The sequence below is a fragment of the Pelodiscus sinensis genome, chromosome 12, assembly GCF_049634645.1.
Source record: "Pelodiscus sinensis isolate JC-2024 chromosome 12, ASM4963464v1, whole genome shotgun sequence".
NCBI lineage: Eukaryota > Metazoa > Chordata > Testudines > Trionychidae > Pelodiscus > Pelodiscus sinensis.
In genome coordinates this window covers 43,088,548-43,102,056 of record NC_134722.1, presented here as the reverse complement: position 1 = coordinate 43,102,056, position 13,509 = coordinate 43,088,548, and the positions used below count along the sequence as shown (strand labels likewise).

Genomic DNA, 13,509 nt, shown 5'->3' with positions numbered 1-13,509 from the left:
CTGCCTCTTATAGCACTGCCTCGCACAGCCCTGCCTCGCACAACCTTGCCTCACACAGTGCTGCCTCTCACAGCCCTACCTTGCACAGCCCTACCTCGTGCAGCCCAGCCTCCTATAGCACTGGCTTGCACAGTCCTGCCTTGCACAGCCCTGCCCCACACAGCTCTGCCTCGCAGTCTGCCTTTCACACTGCTGGTCTTTGGGATCTCTTTTGGAGATTGCATTGGTAAGGCAGAAAGAATAGGAGCCTAGGCTGGCTCTTCCAGCATCCCTCAGCCAACAAGCAAGATTATTCTGTGGAGAAGCATGTGACTTCGCCGGCAATTGCATCTTGTAGCCGCTGGTGCCATTAGGGAAGGGGCGTGAGACGGAGAGGAGAGTTCTATAAAAATAAAATGACCCAACTCACAAACCTCTGCACGTAGATAGCGCTTTACATTTGGAATGCCAGTGTGTAGCTTACGCTTTGCTCTTTTTTGGAACTTTTTCCAATGTCAATATAACTGTTTTGAGATGAGGTGACCACATCTGTAGGCAGTATTCAAGATGTGATCGTACCATGGTTTTATATAGAAGCAATAAGATCTTCTCTGTCTTATGCGCTATCCCTTTTTAAATGACTCCTAACGTTCTATTCGCTTTTTTGACTGTCACTGCACACGGAGGGAATGTTTTCAGAGAACTATCCACAGTGTCTCCAAGATCTCTCTCTTGAGTAGTTGTAGCCAAATTAGTCCCCATCATATTGTACATATAGTCCCGGGGGCAGGTGGTACTGGGGTGTCCAAGCAGAGAAAGCCTCAATGCTTGAGCTGCTCACAGTTTACAATCAGACAGGGAGGGGGAAGAAATGTAAGTGGGACTTTGAACTCTACGGGGTTCGGCATGGAAGGCCAGAAGAAAGGAATCGCCACGCGGGGGGACAAGTCCATATTCTGCCTAGGAGGAGCAGATGCCTGTTTGGGACTCAGGATTTGGCTGTTGTTTGGGGAATGGTGGGAGACGTTCTTTTTCAGCTTTGTGAATGACGAGGATCAGAGCAAGGGGGAGGCAGCGTTGTGTGGAGCCCTATAAGAGTCAGTTCACAGGTCTTTGTGTAACACACACACACCACACCTAGGCTAGGTCTACACTACACTCCTCTGTCGGCAGAGGGATGTAAATCAAGCACTTTGAAAATGCAAATGAAGCTGGGATTTAAATATCCTGTGCTTCATTTGCATAATCATGTCACGGTGCTTTTTCGAAAAAGCGCTATTTCGAAATTGAAACTGCAGTCTAGATGCAGTTCTTTTGAAAACGGGGTGCTCAAATGAGGTTTACAGGATCTTTCTAAAAAGCACCCCGTTTTTGAAAGAACTGCGTGTAGCCTGCGATTTCAATTTCGAAATAGCACTTTTTTGAAAGAACGCCATTTTGTGATTATGCAAATGAAGCGAGGGATATTTAAATCCCAGCTTCATATGCACTTTCAAAGTGCTTCATTTACATTGCTCTGCCAACAGAGGGATGCAGTCTAGACACATCCTTAGGGTGGGTCACTGTCCCAAAGAGTGGCACTGAGACCACTGACAGTGAGAGGTAAGACCAAGGGAGTCTACAGCCTGAGCTGAGAGCCAGCTGGTTTCAAACTCGAGCAGTAAAGGCTCCTACACTAAATTCCAGAGGTCCCAGGTTCAAATCCACCAAGGGGCAGTTATATTTGCACCCTCTGTTCTGCCGGTGTCCCTGAACAGAGCAGGCTGGTGTGCTCTCTGCCCCACGGGGTGTACTGTCTGAGGGGAGCCTGGAGTGCAGCAAGCAGGAGACCCCTTTAGTGCAGCAGGGTGGGTCTGAGCAGGGGAGTGAAGCTCTGAGGGGAGATGATATCACAGCAGAGACACTCTGCCACCAGCCCAGCCTAAGAAGGGTGATGGGGGGAAGCTCAGTGGGGTCCCTCAGGCCCCAGGAATTCCCAGAGCTCTCTCCATGTGAAGGAAGGAGCAGCTGGAGTGGAACTGGAGCAAGGGGCTGTAGCAGGGCTCTGGCTGAGCGTGGCCCAGGGGGCTGGGGCCCTAGGAGAGGGGGATTCTATGTGGGCTGGGGAGAGGCAGAGAGCGAGTCAGGAGAGATGGCAACAGGGGCTCTACATGCTGCCTGGCCTCGGCTTCTCCCACAGGCTGGGCAGAGGCCTGGTTGGGGGTTGTGCTATGGCTGAGCACCCTGGACTCTTGCTGGTGAATAGAAGTGCAGGCCCCTGAGCACTTCTGGGGCTAGGTCGACGCTGGCAGCTTCTTGTGCAAGGACAGCTGTTCTTGAGCAAAAACTTGCCGGCTGTCTACTGCACGAGCATTCTGCCGCAAGTAAATGTACAGTACAGCGTTGGAAAACAGGGCGTCTTCCGGAAGAGTTATTCCTCTCCCTCTCCCTCTTCCATCAGAGGGCAGTGTAGACAGGCAACATGCATATCTTGCGCAAGAAGCCCTATGGTTAAAATGGCCATCGGAGCTTTCTTGCACAAGGGAGCATCCACACTGCCATGGATGCTCTTGTGCAAAAGCACATGGCAGTGTGGACTCGCTCTTGTGAAAGATTTTTTGCAGAAGGCTTTTTTGCACAAGAACTCTTCCGCAAAAGAGTTCTTGTGCAAGAAGCCGCCAGAGTAGACGTAGCCCTGGAGTTTGGGCCTGTGGGTCTAGGTAAGAATCCCACAGCATTGACCCAGGGGCCAGGTGCATTGTGGAAGATACAGCTCGGGTCTCATGCAGCAAACATTGGTCACGGCTGAAGGCGGGTGACTGGGTAGCTGGACCCTGGTGTGAGCTGCAGGGTGGATCCTGTGACCCCATTGCACCAGCAGGGGGAGTGTAGGGGGCTCGTCTCTTCCCGTGCTCAGCAGGAGATACCGAACGTCAGTCGTGGTCAGCTCACCTGAGTCCAGTCAGCTGGTGAAACCGGGCAGCGCCATCGTGGGCTCCTCTACCTGCGACACTCTGCTGGGCACGGCGTCCCTGCCCCGCGTCACCCTCTCTCGAGGAACCTGCCAGGTCATCCGTTGCTTCAGCGTCCCCCAGAAAGGGCTGGCCCGACAGGAGGCTGAAAGCTGCAACTGGATGTGTCCAGACCCTGCTGCTGACCCTGCATGAACCTCCTGCCGAGCCCCTCACGGCAAATGTTCTGTGACCTGCCGGTCGCCATATTGCTGCTTCGGGGCAGCCAGCGCTCCTGCGGTGCAGGCCGCATGCTCCAGCCTCCAGCAGGGCCTGCCTGCTGCTCAGCTGCGCCCTTGCTTGGTTCATCCCTGTCCCCTGGGGAGCCATTCACACCCTGCAGGGGGTCTCCGTTGCTGGGCGGTGGCAGCCGTGATGCTGGGGCTGTGCTAGCCCCGCGAAGGCACAGGACACCCAATGCCCACTGGTAACCAGGGGAGGGTCAATCCGCTGCAGTTTAGGCAGGTGTTGCTCTGTCGTGGTAATTGCTTTCAGGGGCAGCCTGTGAGCCTAGGCAGACTAGGCTGTCGCCAAGGGCGCCGCTGGCCCAGGTGACCAATGATTATGTCACGGCCATTGAGGGCCATGCAGGCGGGGGCGCAGATCGCGCCTTCCGCCTGGGGCACCAGCTGCCGCAGCCGGCCTCGGGCCGCTCCTGATTGCTTTAGTCCCAGGAGCTGCCCTTGGGATGAGCTGGGAGCCGTGCTGGCCTTCCCCCAGGACATGGCATCTCCTGGTGACCACCTGGAGAACTACACCTGCCCACAGCCCCTCCTGCTGACCCGCGAGGCCTGGGGGGTGAGGTCTGAGGCGGAGCCGCAACAGCCGGAGTGAGCCTAGGAGTGCGGCTGCACCAGAGCTCGGTGACAGTCCCCACCGTGGGAACACGGGTTCAGCAGGTCCCAGGGGTCAGCCGCTCTGTAGCTACCCCCGTTCAGCAGGCCAGGGAGCGCTCCCACTGCTGGCGTTCGGCCGTCGGTGCAGGGCATGAAGGGCGGATGGGGGGGGCTGGAACAAGGGCTTTACAGCAGTTGTGGGTCCATCATTCCAAGGCCACCCGGGAGGCACCGTGACCCCTGCCATCGGCTGCAGGTCTCAGGGCTGCTCTAACCTGTGCCCGGCAGCCCGGCCGCTATTGCAGCAGCTAGAACGACGCTTGTTCACGTTTCTTCAGCCCCCACCCAGGAGAGAAGTGGCATAAAGTTCCTACGTCCGCTCCGTGTTGCTCCAGTATTTGCCCTGCTCCGGGGGAAGTGTGGCGGAGCCGGCGGGTACCACGGGGCAGTGGTGGGCCTGAGAATAGGGTCCAGGGAGTTGCAGACAAGGGCCCCTCTGTCAGAGAACTGAGAGGAGCTGGGTCTCGGGGGGGAGGGCGGGTTGGGAAAGGAAAGCTGATGCAGGGAGCAGGGAAGGGAGGCAATCCCCCGGGGGCGGCTGACCTGCCGGAGGGCGGAAGAAGGCGGCCACCCTGGGGAGGTTGGGGAGGTATCAGGTGAGCGACTAAACTCTTTGTTCAGAGGGAGAGTCCTTGAGCTGGGTGTGTGTGTCGACTCCCTGCCCGGCCCCTTGGGGTAATCTGCAGCAGGGAGGTGCGTGGCTCTGGGGAGTGGAGGCAGCCCAGGGGGAACACAGAGATGGCGCGAAGAGCGAACGCGTGAACCCACTTGGCTTTCCAACACCATTTCTCTGCTTGGCCGTCACGGCAGGAGGCAGGAGAGCTTGTCGTAGGGTTCTGCAGGGAAATACCGAGGCAAACTCAGCGCTTGGTTGCCCAGGCTGCTCCGCGTTAGCTTCTCTGGCTGCACAGGTAGACGTGAGCCCAGAACTCAGAACAACGTGCGCAATATCAGGAAGTGCTGAGGGATTCTGATCTCCTTTCCATGGACTCCATAGGGTCGCTCTGGATTTATCACTGTTTAAAGGATCCTGGTCCAAGGTTCGCTCTCCCCCACACCCAGGAAAGGGGAACCGGCTGCCTGGACCCAACACTGCTTCAAAACAGATGTTGTGATTTCAGCACTTCTGCTTTCACTGAAGTGAAATCTGCTTAATTTCTATGTAAAATCTCTTCAGTTGTTCCCCTTCCTGACTTCTCTTCTTGGGACTTAGCCTCCTTGCTCCTTGGGACAGGAGCCACTTCCCCTTGTGTTCTGGAAAGCGCCTTGCTCGCCCGGGCACTGCTGAACACACAGGAGCCACCCCACAGCAATGAACAGGAGCCTGGCTCCCATGGATGCTCCCAGACAAACTTTCCCCTCTCCCCGCTGTGCAGGCTCAGGGTACGTCTAGACTGCAGGCTTCTTTCAGAAGAGATCTGCCGAAAAAACGTCTTCCTAAGATCGTCCACACTGCCAAAGCACATCGAGAAATCAATCTGCTTTTTTGAGAGACAGCGTCCAGACTGATTGGACGCTCTCTTGCATAACAGGCCACCCAGAACCACTTCAGCCAGGGCTTTAGGTCACCAGCTGCTTCCGAGTGCTGGCGCCGGAGCCTTGCAGAGACACACGCTGAAAGGGACCCCGCCGGGCAGCCGTGTCTCTGCTCCTGCCGTGCGCTTGCTACCTCTGGGCGGGACTGCAAAGCTCTCGCAGTGCCTGCTGTGGTTGCCCTGCTTTTTTGGACGCCACAGATTTTCTCTTGGTGCCATGGAGCCGGAGCTGCACTTTGTGCCAGCTGCCGTCCTAACCAAGCTCCACCCTGAGCTCATTCTGGGGGTTCTCTCCGTGGGTGCGCCTCTCTCACAACCGCACCCCCCTGTGGAGAGGCGTTTCTGGAGGCTGGACACCTGTTCCGAGTGGTGGACCGGCTGGTGATGGAGCGGTGGGACGACCAGCAGTGGCTCCAAAATTTTGGCATGTGAAAGGCCACCTTTTTGGAGCTAAGTGATGATGCAACACCCATCTGCAGCCCACCACTCTCTGGAGAAGCAGGTTGCAATAGCCATTTGGAAGCTTGCCACCGCTGACAGTTACCGGTCGGTGGGCAACCTGTTCGGCATGGGGAAGGCCACCATCAGGGCCCTCCTCATGAGTTAAGTCACTCTCAGGCTGCAGTCCATGTGCGGGAGGGTAACGGGTCCAGGGAACACCGAGGGGTGTGCAGGAGTGGGGTCCTAGAGAGGGATCAGGGATAGTGGGGGGGTAGGGGTAGGGGGCATGGGCATCTCTTGGGGAGGGGGCATAGGCATCACTTGGGGAAGGAGCAGAGGCATCGCTTGGGGGCAGAGGGAGGGGGAATGGGCATAGCGGGGAGGGGTTCAGGAGGGTGGTAGCCAGGAGAAGCGATAGCTATCGCTGCATGAGCTGGTCCCAGGCGCAGTTCCTCCACTCTGCGTCATCCTGGATCTTCTGCACCAGGGTCTGTTGCATGTTGTGCGGGATGCTGACATGCTGCTGCATCTGGTCTTCCTGGATCATGGTGCACTTTTGGGTACCCCAGGCTCTGGCGGCTGGCTCAGGTGCTGTGGTTCTCCCCTCAGTCCCAGGTGGTCTGGCTGTGGAGAACTCACAGAGGGAGAGGTGGCCAGTTGTCCCTGCAGACACTGTCCCTGAGGCCGTGCCCTCCTCTGTGAGCAGTGACCCACAGTCCCAGGGGCAGAGGAGGGGATGTCCTGGGAGCAAGGCCATGTGTGCACTGCAAACCCTGCCTCACAGAGGCACAGAGGTGGCCACAGGACCATGCTGCCCGCTAGCCACCCCCTCCTCCAGGCCACGGACAAGCAGGCAAGGGATGTGTCTGGCCACAGTGGGATCCCATGGGCGGCAGAGGAGTCGGGAGCAGCCTGGTCCTCCCTGGGGTCCGCACACACCTGCGGCTCGCAGTGCCACACACCTCCCCCACGAAAGCCAAAACGGCCCTGGGCTCGCCCCTCCGCAGCCTGGCCTGCGGAGTCTAGATGTGCCCTATGTGTGTTTGTTCAGATACCATGGTGAAGGGTGCTGTATCAAAACCTGCATGTAAATAAAGGAGTGGTATAAACTCCCTCTCATTGCATAAGCACTAGGGGTCCCCAACTGCAGTTAGTAGGCAGCAGGTTTGAAACAAAGAAAAGCAAGTATTTCCCTTACCTGTGGAACTCCTTGCCAGAGGATATTGTGAAGGCCAGGTCTTTAACAGGGTTCAAAAAAGAGTCAGAGAACTCCAGTGATCCGTCAATGGCAATTAGCCAGACTAGGCAGGAGTGGTGCCCGTAGCCTCTGTGGGTGTGTCTAGACTACATTGCTCAGTCGATGGAGCCACGTAGATGAGTTTACTCGGCAAAAGGAAACGAGGCTTACAGGATCTGCTGACGAAGGGTACTGGGGTCGGCAGATCCCCGTCTAGACTGCCGACAAACAGCTGATCGGCACAGCACGGCGGCCATTTTGACATAAATGAAGCGGCGATTATTTAAATAGCCGCTTCATTTCCCTTTGCCAAGTAAACTCATCTACATGGCTCCGTCGATGGAGCCATGTAGTCTAGACACACCCTGTGTGTCAGAAGCTTGAAACGGGTCACAGAGGACAGATCACTTCAACCTGTTCTGTTCATTCGCTCTGGGGCACCTGGCATTGCCCACTGCTGTGCTAGGAGGCCCTTTGATCTGACCCAGAATAGCTGTTCTATGTTCTGAAGAGTACTTCAGTAAATTTGGTCCCTCTTCTTCAGGCGGCCTTTGAGGATCCTTGAATCCGAGTGTGTCCTTTGCTGCAGAGGAAAGCACTGAAGGTTTTGAACATCGCCCCTTTCAAAACTCATCCCAGTGACCCCTGCTCAGCACGTCCCACTCTCTGCACCTGTCGGGCACACAGCAAGCTAGGCATTTCCACAGCAGAAGAGTTTTGATCTCCCTGCGCTGGTATTCCGTCTCTAGCACCGGCGGCTTCAGCAATAAGGGTCAATACGCTCTGGCTCCCCCCTCCCCGTTGATTGTACAAACTGACAGGAGAGGTTAAAAGGTCTTCCTGACCTCCAGCGTGGGTCCTCTCTTATACAACCACACACGCTCAGCTCAGTCTGAGACTTCTTTGTCTCTTGCTAGCAGAGAGCTTTTCAACCTTGGGCCAGCAAAAGGCACTTGGCGGTAGGTCGTCAGGTCACTAGATCAGATGTAAAGTGCAGGAAGGCAAGGGAAGCAAGAGGCTGGGAGTGGGGTGCAGGATGCGAGATCTCTTGTCTGGAAGGACCCTTGCAATGCCTGCGGATTATCCCCTCCAGATACCAGATCAGGATTTAGAACAATCCAAGAGCAGTCCGGAGAATCCATCCCAGAGTTTACAAGGAGCCCAGTGGCTGATGGGACAAGAGTTTAAAGTGGGGCTGGGGCTGGTCCCCTAGGCTTGGGGTTCCACCTCCTAGTGGGTAGCCTCTTGGGGAGGCTGGATTAACTATGCTGATGGGAGAATTGCTGAGTGCAAAGACAAGCCCTTAGTGCATGGAATAAAGCCAGGGTGCTTGGCTCTGCCCTAGCGGGCCATACAAACCCAAGCCCTGTGGTCACAGACAGGTGCACCGTAGTGCTTCCACTTCTGCTTCTGCTTCTTCCAAGTTCTTCCAGCCAAGAAGGCTTGTGAGCCAATGGACTGAAGACAAAACACAGAAATCAGGAGCAAAGCCTGGACTGCACCAAGAACCAGCACTCAGACGCTTCTCTTCCGGTGCGGGAGCTGCGGGGAGATGAGCTAGCAGAGGGCTCTGGGCTCACTTTGCAGCCAGCTTGGTCAGGAACGGCAGACGTGGCAGTGGGTGATCAGGTGGGGTTGTGTCGTCACTGCCGGAGCTGCGCATGCTTCCTGGGAGGTGTCCCAGGCAGAGAGGCACTTTCTGCCAGACAGGAACCCCCGTTCCTCTCGACTTTCCGTATCGATCCAGGAAGGGGCGGGGTCTGAGCAGCAGGCAGTGACATGCCCCTACAGCATCCTGCGGATGACATTGAGGGAGATGGTGACCAGGTCATTGGCCTCCCTAGAGGAACCAAGATCCATGTGTCTTGGGAACCCTTCCCAAATGCAGGAGGCCTTCCCAGAGAAGAAGGAAGCCAGCTTAGGCCTAGGTTCTGCTGTGGACTGCAGACACTCACAGCTGATGTGAATGAGAAGACTGTAATGAGTGTCCATATCCAATACAAAGCACCAATACACATATACTCATTTAGTTTAGATTAAGCGCAACCATTGCTCCCAGGAGGAATGAAACTGCGACCCCTATTGATCAGATCAAATACAATAAAAATGGAGGATTCGATTCCCGAATTCACAGTTTCAACTCAAGCAAATTAGCCTCCTATAGTCATATTTAATGCAATAAATTCACCATCCTGAGCAGCCCTCTCCTGGTTACAGCCTGCTCCCTAGGGCACTGCCTCCCAGGCTGGACTGGATGCACCCCTTGTCCACACCCTGCACGTCATTGTACAAAATCTGCCTTGGGAGGTGTCATTTGAATTCCCTGCCCAATAATACGGTGCAATGCATGTAGCACCCTTACGGGTAAAGACAGGGAGAGAGGCTGGAGCCATTGCTGACATGTGGGCAAATGGGGAATGAACAAACCTGTTTCTCAAAGACACTGGACACGCTCTAGCCAGGTGTCGAAGCTGATGGCCAGTCACTGGGCAAGTGGCCATTGTGCGGCAAAGAAGAGGACCCAACCCCCCCTCAGAGGAAATGGCCCATCAATATTTCTTTCTTTTCCACCTAAGATGACAAAGGAAGTGTCCATGTGACGCTGGGAGAGATCCTGACCTGAACTGTGATCAGCCCTGTTGCTGGAAGCATGTGGCCAAGGTTTTAACACCTTGTGCTGAGTTCAAACCTCTTACTTTGTAGTTAAATAATCTGTGTTTTCTGACTCCATAGGAATGTGTAAACTGGGCTGGGCGGTAACTCTCTTTCAAGGAGCACAGCGTGGATACTGTCCCCTTACAGGATCTAAAGTCGCTGACCTGTGCAGGGAAGGGCCGGGCGCTGCAGAACACATTCTGGGGCTGGGAGTCTCTGTGGGGGCCACCCCGCGAGAGGTAGCTGAAGCGGTCGGAAGCCAGGCTGGCTGAGCTCACTAGCTAGTTTCCTGCGAATGCAGAAGTGATGTGTTCTCTTTTCCAGTGCTGTTCCCAGGGGTCCTTCCTCGTGAGTTAAAATCAGACACATTTTGTGGAATCTCGCCCTGCTTCCTGGGTTGGTTTTTCTCATGAACTCTGGGGAAATTCTCTGAACCATGGCTTGTGTGGGCTGCACAGACAGAATAAATTGCCTGGTATGGCCGCTCAGATCTAACTTCCCAGCCAGCAGGAGAAGAGCGGAGCAGAGCAGAAAGCCCACTCCACTCCACACCATGATCAGCCTGAGGACAGCTCTGCTGGCCACTTTCCTCCTGGCTGTTTCGTATCGATATGCAACAGGTAAGTAGGACCCTTGGGACGGGAGCCGCGCTCAGCTCCTGAGCTGGTGTAAGAGGAGAAGTTCCACTGAAATCTACGGCGCGATGTCCCTTTACATCGGCCAAGGTTCTAGCCCCGAGTGTCTGGAATTGCAGCAGGGGCTGTTGGGAGGGTTATGGAAACCACCCTGGAGACAACTGGAAAAGGCACAATTCCGTGCTGAACTGAGCTGGTCCCGCTCTCCAGAGTCAATAGAAACTGCGCCCACTTCTGGCAGGGCTGGAGAGGGTTAAGTTTTTATTCCTTCTCTTTTCTAATGAGGTTTGTCGGTAAATAGGATCTGTGTTTAAGGGTTCATCTCCTCTTGCCACTAGTCCCCCATTTGATTGCCATAATCCTGCTGTCACCTTCTGATCATTCCCAGGTCAGGTAACTGTGACAGGACAGACTCAGAATTCTGACTTTCATAGAAGGGACCTTAAGTACTGGAGAGTACAGGGAGAGAAAGCCAGACTAACACACACCAGCAGATTTATTTCTGGCCTTATCATGTAATGGCGACAGATTATTTGTACCACTGCCCCCTACAGGATGTAATTAGAGTTATTCAACCATGTGCTAGGTGTCCCATACTGCTTACAGTTAATGGGGAGTCTCCCTTAGTTTAAGCAATACAAAGCTGGGGTTTTTTTGAAGCAGAAGTTTTTGTCCCACATTTTCCAAAGCGAGAAGTTAGTTTGGATACTTAAAATTCTGGGAACACCAAAAGAGTCATTTTAAAGAGGCCTAATTTTCAGATGACTGGTGCTCAGCAATTTCTGAAAATCAGGTCTCTTGAGGGCATGTCAGGTTGTGCACCCACAACCGGAGACACCTGAAATCATAAGGCACTTTGGAAAAGCCTGGCCAGAGCTGAGCTCTAACTCAGGGTAGCTATGAAATTCATTGTAGCCACAGTGCACCCCAGAGCGACACCAGGGAAGGACCCCATGGCAGGTGTGTTCCCAGCTACAGCTTTGTGCGGTCAGACACTCTGAAACTTAATTGTGCGCGGTACCTGCATGTTAGCCTGGGAATCCCCATCCCTGGAAGGTAATGGGTGGGCTGGGGGGATGGGGTTGAATATCAGCCACAGTTCTCAGTCTTAATGCAGTTTTCAGAGGCGACTGAAAGGGAGAGCAGAGACCTTGAGAAAGTCCAGGAACACAGAGTTTGGTATTCACCAGCTTTCTCTTCCACAGCGAGACCTGACACTCCCAAGGAATGCTGCTTTGATTACGTGACTGGCCCAATTCAGTTCACTAAACTGGTGGATTTCTACAGGACTTCCAGCGACTGCCACTTACAAGCTGTCGTGTAAGTAGCATCCATTCCCTCCAGGGCTGATTCTCCCGCTACCCCGTTATGGTGCCCCTCACCAGCAAGTCAGAGAAGGTGTCAGCCTGAGATGCCAGTTGTCACATCAAGTCACAGAGGTGACTGACGGCCATGAAGTCAGGCTCTGCCCCTATGTATGGGAGGTTTTCTTTATACACAGAGCAGGAGCGGGCAATCTCCAGTAGTGAGAAGGGTCATTAGGCTTGGGGCAGGGTGTTATAGGCACAAATAGCCTAGCAGGATTGGAGAGGATGAGCTATCTGTATGAGCGGTGTCACACTTATGGATAATATTTTGTATTACAACTGAGCAAAAGGCCCCAGTGTAGATCAGGGCCCAAATTGCTGGGTGCGGTAGGGATGTATATAAAATACAGTCCAGGCCCAAAGAGTTTTCAGTCTAAATGCACAAGGCAGATAAGGGTGCGGGAAACTGGTGCAAGAAAACGAAAGGGCAAGATGTTTCCAAATACCAATACAAAGGTGCCCCTCCTTACTGACTCCCTTGCTTTTCCGTTTGCAGGTTGGAGACCCGTGCTGACCGCAAGGTCTGTGCTGATCCCTCAAAGCTTTGGGTGAAGAGAGCAATCAGCCGCTTGGAGGCAAAGAAGAAACAAAAATCACAGTCAGCGCATCGCAGATAAATGCTCCACCCAAAGCCCCGGCAGAGCCTGCTACTTTCTGCAATCTCTGCTCATTTCTTCATTCCACCTACCTCACTGGACTGTTCTTGTTGCAACACTGACAGATGGACAAACAGCTCAGCTGTGAGAGCGCGAGCTAGCCGTGTGCATGTAGAGGAGGACACTCTGGGCAGGACAGCCGCAGAGGTTGTGTTTCAGAATCTTCTTGTCCTTGCAAGAACAGCCACAAGCTGTTACAGGCGCACAGATATTAAAGCTCCATTGCTACCCTCTCAGTGTTGGTGACTGTTCATGATCCTCACGGGTTGGTATTAACGGCTCCTAGGGCTACAGTTTGCTGATTCACTGAAAGACCCACAATCAGAAAGTGGGGACATAGAGGGGCAGAGGCGGGGGACTCCTTTCTGGTGACCTTCTAGCTTCCGCGGTGGGGCGGGGGGGACACTCGTGCACAGCGAAGGAGGCCGGTAGAGGGCTGGCCCAGGGTAGGAATTTCTTTTATAAGGCACCACCCAACCAAAGGCAATTCCTCATGGCACATGGCAACTGGTTCCCTGCCCGAGAGGTGTTTGACGAGGGGAAACTCCAGAGCAGTGGGAGGCTGCCTGGCTTCCAGCTTCTCAGCTCTGGCACCTGTCTGCAAACATGGTGCCTCGGAGTTTAGCGCAATCTTTAGACAGGGCCAGGGATGTGTCCTCCCCACATGTGACTGCACTGCCACGGCCGGGCCATTTTCCTGATAGGTCTGTCCCGCAGATTTCCCTCCCTGCCCCTCCGCTGCACCCCTTGGCACCCCATATGCCTCCGCACAACGGAGGGGCTGCCATTTCTCTCCAGGAGGCTGCATAGAGGTTTGGAGGGTCAGGAGTTCAGCGGAGCAGGGGGAACCCCCAGGTGTACAACCACAGCTGTAGGGTAGCAGGCTCCAGGATCCCTGAGTACAGCAGGGCTGGAACGAGCCATTTTGGTGCCCCGGAAAGACAGTTTAATTGTGCCCCTGGTTGGGGGAGGGCGCATGCGTGGCCCTGCCCCCGCCCAACACATGCTGGAGGGCGCACAGAGGTGGTGGCAGCAGGACGCGCGTGCCTGGCCTGGCCCGGCCCAGCCCAGCTACCACCGCTGGTGTGCAGCCCAGGGCCTGTGGCCATGGGGGGAGG

At 54.8% G+C, this 13,509-nt stretch overlaps 1 protein-coding gene across 1 annotated transcript; it reads left to right on the top strand.

Annotated features, from left to right (window-relative positions):
* The first annotated feature begins 9,387 nt into the window (after window positions 1–9,387).
* Window positions 9,388–12,642, top strand: LOC142831091 (C-C motif chemokine 17-like). The gene is made up of 3 exons (XM_075940364.1): window positions 9,388–10,353; window positions 11,574–11,688; window positions 12,232–12,642. The coding sequence occupies exons 1-3, from the start codon at window positions 10,170–10,172 to the stop codon at window positions 12,350–12,352; spliced, it is 420 nt and encodes a 139-aa protein (XP_075796479.1). The 5' UTR covers window positions 9,388–10,169; the 3' UTR covers window positions 12,353–12,642.
* Window positions 12,643–13,509: the final 867 nt, after the last annotated feature.

Coding starts and splice junctions, on each gene's coding strand:
- LOC142831091 (XM_075940364.1), top strand. CDS start 10,170: ATGGCTTGTGTGGGCTGCACAGACAGAATAAATTGCCTGGTATGGCCG. Junction 10,354..11,573: donor TTCGTATCGATATGCAACAG/GTAAGTAGGACC, acceptor TCTCTTCCACAG/CGAGACCTGACACTCCCAAG. Junction 11,689..12,231: donor TGCCACTTACAAGCTGTCGT/GTAAGTAGCATC, acceptor TTCCGTTTGCAG/GTTGGAGACCCGTGCTGACC.